Genomic DNA, 16,247 nt, shown 5'->3' with positions numbered 1-16,247 from the left:
TGATTCCCTCTGGACCCCCTTTGTTAACGCACAGATCTCAAAATCAACTGAAAAATACGAAGGGGTGTGCTAAATGTATATAAAAAAAAAAATCAAGCTTCTATTTTGAAAACTAAGTGCGGGAAAATGTTTACCAATGAGCTAAGAACATTCCCACAATGCTCCAGATGACCCGTATGTAATATAAAATTTTCCTGAGACATCCCTATTTATACTATGATCATTGTTCGTACATCATTCCCTTCAGGATAGAACATACTTTCAAACGGTACCACTCACATGTCTCCATTATATACCTGAGGTGGAAAAATCATGAAAAAATGGATTATTTGTTTAAAAAATATACCTTCTTTGTACTTATTTGCCCCTCTGGACCCCACTGTTTTATCGCAGAAATCTGAAAATAATCTGGAAAATATTAAGGGGTGCACTGAATGTGTGTGCAAAATTTCAATCTTTTAAGTGCAAAAGTAAACCCTGCAAAAAGTAATAAAAAAGTCATAAAAATATTTATAGTTATGACGTCATCACACTACGTCTCGATGCAGAAAGGCCTGAAAGCATATGTAACATGTTCTACAATGCCTCCAGGCTTCAGAAAAAACAAGTAAAAAACTTTTTTGGTACTTTTTTTAAATCGAATAATGAAAATTATAGCCTATCACCGAAAAGTAGATGATATAATTTAAAAGAGTTAAGTGGTCACTTCAAAAAAGTGGGGGGGGGGGCAACTGCCCCCTCTTGCCCCCCCTAATCGCCGCCCATGTATTGTAACAGGCTTGTCGTTATGTTTTAGAGTAAGAAGGCTACAGCCTTGAGAAATACTCAACATAAAATAATTTAATTTCTGGGAAAAATCACCACCAGCCTCTGAAACTGGGAAATGAATGAATTCGTCATTCACTAATTTCAATTATCAAGTGCAAATGGTTCATTCCCGTTCTGCCTAAAGGCCCTCTAACACTTCGTAGAAACTATTTTCAATTATCTTATCTTTAGGCAGAACGGGAATTCCCGTTCTGCCTAATCTTTGGACAGGGAATTTTATGCGGGGAGGGATCTTGTAGGGAAATGCAGTCCAAAATCCTTGATTCCTAGCGTGTTTTTATGCAGATCGGAACTCATGTATATAATGGCTGTAATAACAAAGGCGGGAACAAAATCTAAGCGGTCAAAATCCAACGAAAATTCTGACAAAACGGACAAAATCTAAGAGATGGAATCATAGGAATATATATTGGATGTACCAGTGCACACCCTATATGATTATTTTTTCCTTCAATTGTCATATACTCTATGTTATCTGTAATTTTTCAATGTACTGAAAAATTTTACTTTTTGAAATACTGAAAATCCAATAAAACGTAAAAATATTATAATAAAAGGACAGACTGGCTTTAATTAGTTTTACACAACCCCACATTAAAATATTGGGTACTCCTATTTATTATACATTTAAAATACGTTCAGCATATTTCCTTAAGACCATTCATTTTAATTACGAAAAGTAACTGGTTATTTTTTTTTTTTTAAATTTTCATCCGTACGAGGTAGCATATAGCAGTCTTTTATTTTGATTGTTGTATAAATATTTATTTATTTTAATTCTAAATTTTTTTTAGCTAATATCAAAATGTGAAATATACTTACTACAACAGTCTTATGTGTTTTATTGGGTTTTCAGTATTTCTTTTTTAAATGTTATTTCAATAAAGTGAAGAATTACAAATAATATTTTAGATGAATGACAATTGAAGAAAAAAATAATCATCCTTTCATTAGGCTGCGGCTATGATTCTGTCCCTTGACTTTTGTCCATTTTGTCAGAATTATCCATGTTAAGGAATTCTAACAGATTCTATAAGAAAAAACAACTATATTTTCAAGTTTCATCATAAATTTTAGATGTTGTTCGACTTATTCTTCTTGTAAAAATGACAAGGATACAGTTCTGTTATTAGCAATGTTATTCGAATCTACTTTAGTAAAGATGAATGTGATTTCTTTAATACATGCAAGGAAATGGAAAATTGATTGACTCTGTTGTAAGAAACCCGTTTGACATTATAACTGAAACGAACATAAAGCAAACTTACTTCGGTCTAATATCAAGTCATTTCACAACAAAAGTTATCTCGGATTTCCAGTAATTTATTTCCAGCATGCTCGTAGTATTTATAAGGTACTACAGTTAACATCCTCAAGATATGTTTGGTTATATATTAAGCAAACAATGAAAGAGGATTATAAGGCGACCCTTAAGAAAGAACCTCAGTCTTCTACATCACAACTCCTTTTTCGGCATCACTTTATCAGCTGATTTGCCTTCTGTAAAAACAGCAATACAAAATATCAATATCACATATTGACATACTTGTATATTTTTGTAGAGTTTCAATCAAATCAAAATGTCAGATATCGCACACACGGTAGAAGACTGTTACAAGTAAAAAATACACATTTGTGGGAATATGACTTTTAAAGTTTCTTATTTTGTCAAAATCGCTCCCTGGAATATTGGTATTTTTGCCATTTAGAAGTCAATTTGTTTAGTTACGGTTATGCGAAAATACCAGCAGGTAAAGCTCGCTTATCTCTCTCTATTCTCTTTTGAGCGGTGATAACTGCAAATTGCCATTTTTCGAGTTGTAACACTCTTCCACCAAATGTGTGATATAATCGGGGAGGAAAGGGATTATAAGATGCTTCAGTTTGCTACTTTTGAAGGTGATTGCCTACTGGGTTCACCAGTAGGCAATCAGTGTTCAGAACATCAAGCTTCCATATTACTGTTGGGAGTAGAAAAGGAGCCGAAGGAACCAAAGCGAGTTGAACAGAAATTCAAATCATTGAGAAGAAGGCTAGAATTACATGTAATAGACTTGGTGGCTTACGTAGATGCGGTTGCATACTATTTACATTTAAAATAGTGATGATGAGATCTTGTTTTAAATTGTATTGGCTATATTGACGATATATGGTATTGCTGGAATTTACATTGACAATATAAGTATATGTGACGTATTGCATCTAGTATAGAATCATGTATAGAAGACAAATCACCTGATCAGATGATGCCAAAAAAGGAGAAGGGCCGCTTTATGCATCCTTTTGCATTTTTTGTTTAATACCTGGCCAAACATGACTTGAGGATGTGTACTTGGCACGTTTTACGTACTGCTGGAGATAAACTACTGAAGATCCGAATAAACTTTTGTTGTGAAATGACATGATATTAGACCGAAGTAAGTTTATTTTATGTTTCTTTCAGTTACAATGTCAAACAGCTTTCTTGTAACTGAATCAATCAATTTTTCTTTTCCCTGCAGATATTAAAAAAAATACATTTATCTTTACTATAGAAAATATGAATAACGCTGCTATAACAGAACTGTACCCAGTCATTTCTTCGAGAAGAAGTAGAATAAAATTTATGATGAAACATGAAGTTTTAGTTATTCTTCTTATAGAATCTGTTAGAATTACTAAAGAAAAAAATCGAAGTTTTAGTTATTCTTCTTATAGAATCTGTTAAAATTACTAAAAAAAAAATCCCTAGAAAAAATTCCCCTGTGCAGAATTTCCCATCTCGAAAGATTAGGTAGAACGAGATCTGCCTAAAGATAAGATAATTGAAAATATTTTCTACAAAGTGCTGGAGGGCCTTTAGGCGGAACGGAAATTAGGTAGAACGGGAAGACACCTTGCAAATTATAGTAAATGTTGGAGATGTAGCTCATAGGTACATGTGAAATGAAACATGAATACAAATTTCATTTTCTACAAAGAGCAGCAGAATAGGATAGGTAATAAAGTAATTGATTAATTTTCTAAGTCTGGCGTTGCCACTGAACTGTTTCGAAGATATCACTGTACCTTCGTCAGTAGTTGCAAATCCATCCTTCTCCTTCGTCTCATGAATGTTGCTCCTCCAGAAATCCAGTTCGTGGTCTTCGAAGCAATTAGTTTTGCTCCAAGACGGAGACACGAACCATATACCTTTTGTCCTCCTCATTTCCATATTTGGTAAAACCTTAAAGCTCGGACTCTCCTCTTAATAATGTCAGATAGTGACAGGTAGTCAAGGAGAGTCTAGACATCTGTGCAGGGGTGAAAACCTCAAGCTCTATACGTGGTTCCTGTCTGAGGAAATCGAAGTTGGAAAGCCAAACCTCATACAACCAAACAGAAATTCATAAACGAAATCCAACTTCGAAATGAGCGCAGAAGTAGTAACATTACAAAATCTTGTAATTGATGAAATGGTTGTTCCAAGCTTGAAGAGTGCTAAGTGTCCGCTGATTGTTTCATAAAAAAGTTTAATATACAAACAATGTCCTCGAGTACACCTTAGTAACACGACGAAGCCAAGAAACGTTGTCTGATACAAGTAGAAAAATAACAGATGGCAAAAAGGAAAGGCAACAACAAGGCAACAAGTAAGGTTGACTAAACAATGTTATGGTTAAAAGAAATAGATCTGCTATTTCTAATAAATCAAAAGGTTTACATAAATGCTTCAAAAATGGCTACAAGACCAATGCTTTTTCATGAAAAAAAAAGAAAAAAATAATTTGTAACTGTAGATGACGAGAATCCAAAAGATCATCCATAGGATTCGAACCAATAACCTCAGAATATGGCGCATATCACTTTTCTCAGTTTGTTGGAATAATTTATTAATATCCTATGTATAATGTGGAAATTCGTGTTACTATTCGGTTCAAAATCTCTTGTTGTTGCGAATTCTGTCGAGGAATCTGAAGCTTAAAATATACAAAACGATAATCATGCCTGTTGTTCTGTATGGTTGCGAAACGTGGTCGCTTAGTCTGAGGGAAGAACATAGACTAAAAGTATTTGTTAGGGTCGTCAAGTCTAGGAGGCTTAGGTGGGCGGGTCATGTAGCTAGAATGGAAGAAAGTAGAAACGCTTTCAAAGTCTTGACTGGAAGACCAATCGGAAAATGACCATTAGGAAGTTCAGGCGCAGATGGGAGAACAATATTAAGATGGATCTCGCAGAGATTGGAATACAAATTAGAAACTGGATGCAGTTAGCTAAGGATAGAAGTCAGTGGAGAGCTTTTGTGAACGCGGCATTGAACCTCCGGGTTTCATAGACCATAGAGTTAGTTAGTTAGCTATAATGTGGAAATATCTTTGTCTAGTTCTGCAATGCTTTCGAATAAATAAAATTTGATGGATGGAAATTATTATCGTGCATTCCACCATCTTGTTCTGTTACAATTAATGTAAGTCTATGATACACTACTGAGAAATCTTTCCATGTAAACATACTAGTGTGTTTCGAGACCTGCAAATGAGCTTCCCAGTTGGTAACACATTCTAGTTTCATTTTTTTTTTGTAATGTTTTTAGGAAAACTGGAAAAAGTGCGAGTGGAGCAAGCGAACAAATAAAAAGGTATTTGATTAATTGATTGTGTGTGTGTGTGTGTATGTGTGTGTGTGAGAGAGAGAGAGAGAGAGAGAGAGAGAAAGAAAAGAAACTTACCAACAAACGAAATTTCACAAGTTTTAAACTGACATACGAAAATGTATCAGAAAGTTCTGAAGCTGGACCTATAGTGAGTTGTATTTTCATTACAGTAACCTCTTTGTGCAACAAAAATCAACTCCTAGTATTGTTGCCACAGCTAGAACGTATGCAGGGATTTATGTTCTTGGAGTTTACAAAGGACCTTTTGCAATTTCCTCCGTATCTTCTTCACATTGTCAATGAGGCTAACTTTTGCTATACTTCATCTTCGGAAAGAGGAAGAAATCCAAGGGTCGGAAACTAGTAAAGAAAGCGGAATAGGAAGTATGATAATCCTTTTCTGGGCAAGAAACACACTCGTTAAGTATACATTGTCTCGTAATATGGGGTAGGAAAAGTGTGAATGTGTTATTCCCTTTTATGACATTCCTGTGAAAAACTCTGATGTCATCCCAAATCGATTTAGATGCTTATTTCATTTCAGCCTCTTGCGAGGGACATTCTTCATGAACCATGAATCTTTGTTTCCTTTATTTTATAGTTAAACATAGGTTATGTTCTAATATGATTCATTTTTTTTTACTCGTATTTGTTAATGGACTGTTGAAAAGACATCTACAACATATTTCCTCACTGGCGTATGAAAATCTGGAGTGACGAACGAGATGAAATTTCTATGCCTGCTGCAACTGTGAAAATTTAAATGTCTGGTGATAGTCGATTATGCTGGTGGCCCAACAGAATACCAATGGTGATGGTGACATGGCTTTTCATACGACAGGTATACTTTGATAACTGGTCAGATATAAACCGAACAACCTTCTGTATATTAAGTAGCAATGTTCGTCTTTTAACCACTGTGCATGCATTCATGCTGTCATCTGTGGCAGCCTGTGAAAGTAGTTTCGAAACATTTGAATACTCTTATGTAATTATTAGCTTGCCGCCGCTAGGTAGCCTAAATTTTAAATTTAAATCTGGTCAGAAATCAAAATATTGTTTCGATTGTTAGTTTCAGTGACTAAACTTTAAGTTGAATTTATACGAAGGCTCATTACTCTTTCGCGTGGCAAAAATTAAAATTGCATATGATTGTAAAATATTTCAAAGAACGAGAGATCAAATGCAAAACAGTTTCATAATGTAAAACACATGTTATTTATTAGTCTTTTTCTGTACAAGTAAATGTGTATAATTACAAAGAAAATAAATACTAACAAAAGCATTGTTTGAAACATGATAGATAATATAAGCGTAATCAAAAGAATGTGAATTAATGATAAAAATACAAAATGTGAATAGAAGTTCTATTTTCCGAAGTCGAATTAGCTTAATTCGAACAAATAATAGCCAAAATTTATGTAACAGCTTTCATAAGAACTACCTATCGAAAAATATATTCACAATATTATTACACATGACTATGTAGAACATAAAAAAGACTTTGGTATATGTGCTGTTTTATGTGATTATTACAATAATTATTAATTAAATAAAAATTATTTGTATAAACATTAAACATTTTGTTTAAATTAATCTGTTTCCTCGTTTAAGAACTCTTTAAGTTTCGATACAGCTACACTGTGGCCTAACTTATTGATAGCAGGTGGCTTTTCAATACCGGGAAATTCGCATGTCTCTAAGAAATCTTGAAGATCGAGAATACCTGAACAGCGCATATCATCGATCGCTGGGATTTGACTGGGTCTCTTAAGTTCACTTGTGCCTGGTCTTAAGAAAGTTGTTGATGAGGATTTCAATGGCACATTGTCTTCATGTAAAGGTTTCTCACCAATAGCAGAAGGATCGCGGAATTCATTTTGATCTACCGTTTGAAATTGATCAAGTTGCTCATTGGAACCTTTCATTTGTGCTACCATTTCTTCTTCAACAAGTACCGTTTCTGTTAGAGCAAAACTCAATCGAACAGAGCTCTCATTAGTTCCTGTTTTCTTCTGTCTAAGTTGAACTGGTTCACCTTCTAGTAATTCTGCTTTAGATGTTTGTGCTGCTTCCTTTTCTTCTTGTTTTCTCAATTCCATCATTTCTTCCTCCCAGCAATCAACATTAACATAAATTCTCTTCTCTTCTTCCTCATCTATATCATCTTGGGAGATCAGAGTACATGGAATTGCAACGACTTTACCATTGTCCTCCTCGTCACTAATGTCCTCTAAGTTCACGTAAGTGTGTTCCAGATTCTCGTAAGCATGTTCCTCATCGTCAATAAAAATGTTTGATGACGATGGAATGATAAAACTACCGACACTTTCTGTATGCACAGTAGATTGACTATCTGTTAAGCATACACTTTTGGTCGTTTCTTTAGTATCCTTGTTAAGATTGTTGGCAGCTTCTATTTCTTTTGCGCTCTCTGTAGGATACAAATCTTTGATTTCCGAAACCAAATAATTCTCTGTATCCACAGTAGCATTCTCTTCACGATTCTGAACTGATTTTTCTTCACCAATAGTTGAAATGTTTGTATCTTTTTCACTTTCCAACACTAGAAGCTTTTCTTTGGTTTCTGATATATGTTCTTCTGCATTATCATCTGTCTTCTTATCTTCTTTGGCATCCTTGGTAAGATCTTCCTTAACACTTGTTTCTTCCTGTGATGAACTCTCGCTAGTGTTTTCCTCTTTCAATTCGTTTACTTCTTCATTTTTAAGTTCTTCACTTTCTTTAAAGCATGATTCTTCTGTGACATCGTTAAGGTCATCACTCAAACAATCGTCGTCTATTATCCAAACCCGATCAGCATGCACAAGTTCCTCTGAGGACACTGTGTTCTTGCATAAGTCAGAAAATGTTACTATTTTGACTTCTTCTTCAGGTAACTCTGCTGCTGCTGAGTTTTGAACTGGTGTTAGTGGCCTTGATGTTTTATCCTCTGATGTTAATGACCTTGAATTCTTATCTTCTGGTGTTAAGGGCCTTGATTGTTTATCTTCTGGTGTTAAGGGCCTTGATTGTTTATCTTCTGGTGTTAATGGTCTTGATTGTTTATCTTCTGGTGTTAAGGGCCTTGAATGTTTATCTTCTGGTGTTAATGGTCTTGATTTTGTATCTGTCAGTGTTGACAATATTGAGTTTTTCTCTTCTGGTTTTGAACTTTTATCTTCAGGTGTCAGTGGTCTTGAATTTTTATCTTCTGGCGTTAATGATCTAGAATCTTTATTTTGAGATGTTTCTTTTATCTCCTCTGTCATCATTGTTGTATCATTTTCAAGCGACGTAAAACTAGTCTTAATTTCATTACCTGCCTCTAGTGAATCAGGCGAAGGACTTGAATTTTCTTCTAAAGAATCTGGGATAATAGTAGGTTCGGTTTTATTGGACGGATTTTCTTCAAGTAATTTTTCTATATTGACTTCATCAATTATTTGTTCATCTTTGTTAATTGGAATTTCTGTAGAAGCATCCTCTGACTGTGAAGGTTTAACTTGAGACTCCTTGTTACTAATAGGGAACACATCGTCAAAAAGATTGACTTGTCCGAAGAAATATGTAGCTTCAATAGCTTCGTCTGAATCATTACTTGGAGGACGCATTCCAATTGAGTGATGAGGACGCGGAATGTCATAGTCAGGATCTGACTTTCTCCTGTGTCTAATTGGTTCTGTAATGAGTATACTGTCAGGCCCTGATGACACCGGAATATTCTTAGGCTGGAAAATTTGGTTGATTTCTCCGCGTTCAATCGGAGGGAGACTGTCATTTTCTAGTTCGGCGCCATTGAAAGTTACTTCATTATGTTGAATGACATCTTTCGTACCCTGCGTTGAAGGTAATAGAGGCAAATTTGTAATTTCAGACAACTCATTGAGAAGCATATTTAAGTCATCCGGCTTCTTTTTCGGTTCTTGTTCCATCACCTCTGATTTAGAAGTTTGATTTTCACTTGAACTTTCAACTTGTAATTTTTCACAATCTTCACGGGTAAATTGAGAGGTATTGATTGGCTGAAGTGAAATAGATAAAGACGATCTCTTTGCTGCATCGGTTTCGGATATAATTAGCGATTGCGATTGGTTGTTGAATAGATACCCAAGAGAATTTGCCTTGCGATTTGTTGCGTCTTCTGTGATATCAGATCCACTGGAGTGAACACAGCAACCACCATTTTCAAAGCATCCACTCTGCCTTTTGGAAAGAAGTGCTGATATTTCTCTGAAATTGATGTAAGATACGTCATCTAGATTTTCTTGTTGTGCCTCTTTGTTCCGTGCTGTGGCTGCAATAAAAGCAGCTTCCATTTGTTCTCTTTCTTCTGGAGTTCTGTAGATGGGGGAGTTGTTTCTAGGAATATCGTGAGAGGGAGACGGTGGTCTTAAATTGTGGCGAGGAGGAAGTTTAGGAGGCTTGACATTTGTTGGAAGAAGCAACTGGTTCTGATAGTCAATACTGGAGCGAGAACAGCGAGAGCCCATGGATGATCTTTTGTCATTTTCACTATCATCATCTGACAAAAGTAGCTTCAGTAAAGAGTTGTCATCTTGTGATGTGCGCTTATCCTCTTTAACGCCAATTTTTACATCATCACCAATTGGCTTAATTTTAATACGTTCTTCACCTTTAAGTCCTGATGACGAGACAGATTGTCTTTCTACTGGCACTTCTATTGACATCTGTTCCTTAAATCTCTCAGTCGCTTCATCTTGGCTGCTACCTGTAATGCTATTTAATGGTGTGCTTGTAGAGGACAACGAATCTTTGTCCATTTCTGAACTTGAACAAGAAGATACTGTGTTTTTTCTAGTCTGTCTTGGTGTTGGTACAGGGGATCTGGTGCTCTTTGTTTGCGAGTCTGTCTCCGCCGATGAAACTGCTATAACAGTGACAAGTTTGTTTGGATCTTCTGTGGTAACATTACCATAATTCTTTTTCTTTCCATCTTCATCTTCTTGTGTTATAGATATTATGATTTTATCCATCTCTCCTTTTTGTTGTTTTTCTTTAAGTATTTCTTTCAACTCATTCATAGTATCTTCTCTTAATAATGATTTCGTTCCAAATACCGGCGACTTGGTTTGAGACTCAGTATCATTGTTAGGAACACATGAATAGTCCACGGTCTCGTATTCGACTTCATCTTCAGTTTTTCCGTCTTTTGGTTTTTCACCTTCTTGAGATTCAGGTTTCACGTCCTTTTTCACCTTATGACCGAGCATCTTTCGTAAGAAACTTAATTTTCTCTTCTTAAGCTGGCCTCTATTATTCTCTCTTGCCTCTTCAGATGACACTTGAGCTTCTTTTTGCTTTTTGCGCTCCTCCTTCTTGTCCTTTGATTTATTTTTCTTTGATTTGTAGTTTTCGTTACTCCGTGAACCGGAGGGTCGCGGAGGAAGATCTGGCTCATCATCTTTACCTCTTCCGTCCACAGCTGGGCAGAATTTAATTTCATCATACCGAAATTCTTCATATGCTGGGTCTTCAGAATCTTGCTTCTTGAGTACTCTAACTCCGCTGAATTTCATGTCTTCATAAACCTCTTCTTCTTCTGGTAAAAACGTTAAAGACTTTTGCTGAGAGTCATAATCGGAAGGAGTAGTCCGTTCTTCACTGTTAGTATCTTCAACTTCCTCAGATTTTTCTGTATCTTCACATCCTTTGCTGATATTCTCCTCTACTGATTCATCTACAGTTTTTACTTCATTCTCATTATCTTCTCTAATATTAAGTTGCGAACCACGTTCGTAATGTTCATTTTCTACTAATATTTCAGTTATACCAGCGACACCACTACTATCCGTCTGAAGACTTGTTTCGTCAACATCTACGTAAGATATGACTGATTCGGAAGACTTACTACAACCATTTTGCGCCATAGCAGCAAGATGATGATCCTCAAGTTCAGGTTCTCGATCAGTTTTAGTGTCTGGAGACAATTTCTCAAGATTACCATTCGCTTCTTCTACCTGGCTACTAACAAGCTTGTCAACAATCTTATTGGTTGGTAGTTTGGGACTGAATTTTGTTGCTTGAACTGTTGTCGTTGCCGACTCAGGAGACTCAAGCGAATCTTGGTGACCATTTCCATTAGGTTGCTCGTTCTTCTTCGACCTGTTCCCGTTACCCTTTCTCAAGTTTCCAAGAATATTGTCCAGACTTCCGTATGATTGTCCTCCTAGCTTCTTAATCCGAAGTAACATACTTTCTCGTCGTGCTGGTGGTTTTCTCTCTGAAGCTCTTATGTCCATTTGGCTGTCCGGGAGAGGTAAAGTGGCTGACGCAGTTACCGGTACTTTTTTCACCTCGGCTGCTGCCGCCTGGAATGAAAAAAAAATACATACATGAGAAGTTCCATTAATAACATTTCTCAACGTTTATGGCAATAACATTTATACAACTATTAAACTAAGAAATCTTTTATGTTCAATATAAGTGCAGAAAAGATTTTTATCTTGATATTTATGATAATTTGGAACTCATTTAGTTGTCAGGATGAAAGATAATTATAGGAATAATAGCAAGAGATATTACTAGGGACGTTCAATGTATGTTGTCCTAAGGTGTAAAAATTTTATTTTTCAATATACATTTGTAAACTATACATATATGTGTAGGTGGGTCCTTCCTCACTTCTCCACATTATCTCCATTGAGATTCAGGCATTTGTCCCACCGTAGCACCAATTTGTCCAAATCCTTTGCAAAAAGATCAGGGCTAGAACATTGCCAGGGTGGATGAACTTGTTCAAGAAAATCGTCGAATTATGGTACATGAAGTTACAGAAAAGTTGAACAGTTCTGTTGGAACAGTCCATCACATCATTCACGAGAAACTGCAATACCACAAAGTGTGTGCACGATGGGTTCCTCATCAACTGAGTGGCGATAATCGACAGATGAGAATGGGTTGCAGCCTTGAAGGTTTAATGAGATGCCAGCATGATAGCAATGCATTCCTCATGTGCATTGTGACAGAGGATGAGACATTTGTCGATCATTACACTTCCGATGAACGTTTCGGAATAAATGAAGAAGTGAAGCGAAATGTGGGGAAAGAGCTAAATAGACAGATTCTTATTTTTTTAAATTTTTTTATTTATTTTATTTTATTTTTTGGCAAAGAGTTTGGACAAATTGGTGTAACGGTGGGACAAATATCTGAATCTCAATGAGAATTACGTGGAGAAATGATGAAGGACCCACCTACACATTTATGTATAGTTTACAAATGCATCTAAAAGAATATTTTTTTACAGCTTTAATTGAGATTGTAACATGACAATGCATTTAAATAAATTTGATAAATACAATTTAAATTGATAACTTGTCAAACATATAAGTTAAATATCTACAATGAAATTTGCCTATATTGCGATTGCCCATAGGCAGTCAAACAACAGAGAAATAGTAACTTAATGTAGTATTTTGCAATTTCTAAAATCATGTAAATATAAAATATGTATGAGTAGCTAGCTTGAACAGGCTTTATTATGTATATATTGTATGATGTACAGTATTATTTTACTTTGATTGGATTTCAAAACACTCTTCGAAACATCTCCATAAAAAATAAGGTAGTAATAATAATCAGAATAATAATAATAATAATAATAATAATAATAATAATAATAATAATAATAATAATAATAATAATAATAATAATAATAATAATAATAATAATTACAGTGGGTTGTAATAAAAATCGCTTTCCTGTCATTGAATCAAGATTATAACTTGAGTTTACAACCGTACTACATTGCGTCCTAATGTAAGAAAAGATACCGGAAAATGAGCTGAAAACACCCATTATACTTTTCCTTTTTTGACTGTAGAAGAATATTTTTCCCGACTTTCTCGGAGATTTTATTTGCTTTTTTTATAATCATGGGTTCTCAGAGTCGCTCGCAAGATCAAAACTACCTTCTTATCACGAAGAGCTAAAGTTGAATACAAGTAGTGAGACTTGTTAACTTATATCGGAGTTCTCAGGACGTAAAATCATCTAATTGTTCAATAATTTTATTGTTTTAATTATTTTATGTTCTGCATTTAAGTTCTGTAGACTAAAGCAGAAGTTTAGAAATATTCTTTATATAGGTAACAATTACGAATGAAACAGTGGAATAAAAATACTCATGCCCAAGGAGATCTTGTATAATAACTTAAATATAATAAGCCTAAAGCATAAATTCTTTCTTTCTATCTGGAAGTAGTCATAATTCTTTATGGCAGTAGAACTCACTCATGACAATATGGTTAATACACGTGACATTTTGCGTGGAAAGCCCAGGTTCGATTTCCGGTAAGAATTTATGTTGTTTGGATTCCACTTTAACCCTTTCACAACACCGTGTCCCATATTTTTGAACCATCCTAAAATTGTAACATATCGTCAAAAATGTTTCGTTTTTCGTATGCTGATTGTAAACGGTACAAGAATTATTTAAATAAACTTGAATTTTACATTTATGGGATGGCAACGTTGCCAGATTGACTAGAAAATTTGGTTTTGGGTGAGACATGAATACGAAATTTCAAAATTTTCTATAAAATTTAAAAATGTGTCTGAAATATATATATTATATATCATATATATTAATTAATTAATATATCTTAATTCACACATTAATTCATATATATTAATTAATTAATATATATTAATTAATTAATATATATTAATTCATATATTAATTAGTATATGAAATCACAACTGTTAAAAGGTGTTCTCAATATATGGAGACTGGATTGTCCAAGCACGGCAGCTAGGCTGTAGTACAAGCCATGTGGTCTGAGTGGAGAGCACCGACTGCAGGAGTGAGAGAGTGTTTGGCTGTTCTGGGAAGCGGACTGGGTGGCGTAGTGGTTAACGCATCGGCACGGTATGACAGAGATCCCGGGTTCGACTCCCAGTCCAGTCAGGTCACTTTTTCACTCTTTGTAACCTTTTATGTTTGCTAGTTTTCAATAAACTGTGTTTTCCCTTGCGGGAGATGGTCGGAACGAGATTAAAATTTTGCATAAGTACATTTTCACAATTGTGTCCAATACTTTTTTCCGTACATTTTTCAGGTTTGATTTTTGGCTAATCCATGAATATATTCCATATAACCTGATCTCTTCTGAATGCCTCTTTGCCACCAGGGAAGAGTACCTTGAATAGCTAATTATTTGCGGACGACACTGGTGATGAAGACAATCTACGACTTGATGAAGAGGATTTAGACTTTCTTGAGGATGATGCCGACCATATAGGCGAAGAAGTTATAATTTGAGTGATCACCGATATTCAACAGTTTTGTTCCATTAACATGGTCAGAAAGTAAAAGTTCATCAGAAGAACATAGGATTAAATGTGCCAGTGCAAGAAAAACCGAGAAGGAAAAACTCGTGTTCTAATGGAAACCTGGTAGAGCAGTATTTCAGATGAATTCTATTGATTATGAGTACCGCTAAGTAAATATGAACATGGAGCCCGATTCCTTAGATACATTTGGAAAAATTTGTGATTTTAATGAATTGGTAGCACTTATTGTAGAGCACAGTAAGTTTTATATATGAAACAAAAGGACATTCCTTGCCGAATTAATGTGAAATCTTGTGGAAGAAGTAAGTGAGTTCTTGGGAATGAATTTGGTGATGATTACCATGTTGTTCCATCCTTGAGAGATTATTGGTTTACTGATCCTGACTTCCACGCATCATAATGTCATGCCTCGGAGACGTTTCGAATTAATAAGAAATGCGATACACTTTGCAAATAATAAGGAGATGCTTCCAAGAACTGACCCGAATTTTGAGAAAGCCTCCAAGATACGACCTGTGATAGATCACTTCAATCGTTACTTTCAGAGGAAACCAAGCAAACAACAATTAATAGATGAAAGCATGATCAGATTCAAAGGGCATAATATAAAGAACAAACCAATAAAATGAGGCTTCAAAATGTGGTGCAGATGTGACTTAAAAACTAGTTACTTATACGACTGCAACCTGTATACAGTAAAGAAAACTAACCTAGACTACGGACTATTATTGTTGTGTTGTTATTATGCTAACTAAATCTATTGAGAACTTATGTTGTGAGGTCTACATTGAATTCTAGGAAATTGACCAATGTATAATTAACTCTGGAATTAAAAACATTGTAGAAATATGGTATAATTATCGATGAATGCTTTCAGTGGTAGACGGTGTATTTGTCAGAGTGGGAGATTGTGGCAAAACTATGGATAGATGAAAATATATATTACTATAAAAATAAATGAAAAACTACAAATCCAAACTGAAATTGTCTGAGCTTACAAATATTTATTTCTGTGTCTAAACACAAATTGTTTGTTTAAATTCCGACTCTTTGCCCCAAAGCTAAGCAAAGTTAACATAACTAGGAAATAGGGGAAAAAAGGTATACTTAGCGCGGTGAAATCTTACGGAAAATAGGAAAATTTTGAATATATAGAAAAAAATCTTCTGGCATAGTTTGCTACAATCACATTCTATATGTTAACATTCTACTTGTCAATAAAATACATCTAAACCTTCAAAATACATTCTTTTCGATATCTCTCAAATAAATTGTTATTCCATTTGTAACAGTAATGACTTAGCGTTTAACGCTTGTGATTGTATAACATTTTGTATGAAATGGGATGAAATTACTATTGCGAATACAAGAGGAAATTTAGCTAGGTATCAACCTTGGGAAAAGTCAGTTAAAGATGATTTGGTGAAAATTCATCAACGTAAGAGAAGATTATCTTAAAATGGGGAGAAATCTACCGTTTCCTCTACCG

General features: G+C 34.9%; 1 protein-coding gene across 3 annotated transcripts in view; it reads right to left on the bottom strand.

Annotated features, from left to right (window-relative positions):
- Positions 1 to 6,895: 6,895 nt before the first annotated feature.
- Positions 6,896 to 16,247, bottom strand: part of LOC145680503 (uncharacterized) — a 184,621-nt gene continuing 175,269 nt past the window's right edge. For all 3 annotated transcript variants that reach the window (XM_081751094.1, XM_081751092.1, XM_081751093.1), the window contains exon 5: positions 6,896 to 11,772. In XM_081751094.1, coding sequence (XP_081607220.1) covers positions 7,033 to 11,772 — 4,740 coding nt within the window. In that variant the 3' untranslated portion in view covers positions 6,896 to 7,032. The remainder of the gene's footprint in view (positions 11,773 to 16,247) is intronic.

This window comes from Thermobia domestica, chromosome 3 (genome assembly GCF_964235325.1).
Source record: "Thermobia domestica chromosome 3, izTheDome1.hap1.1, whole genome shotgun sequence".
Lineage (NCBI taxonomy): Eukaryota > Metazoa > Arthropoda > Insecta > Zygentoma > Lepismatidae > Thermobia > Thermobia domestica.
Note: the sequence above shows the minus strand (reverse complement) of the source record. Positions and strands in the feature narration are given on the sequence as shown.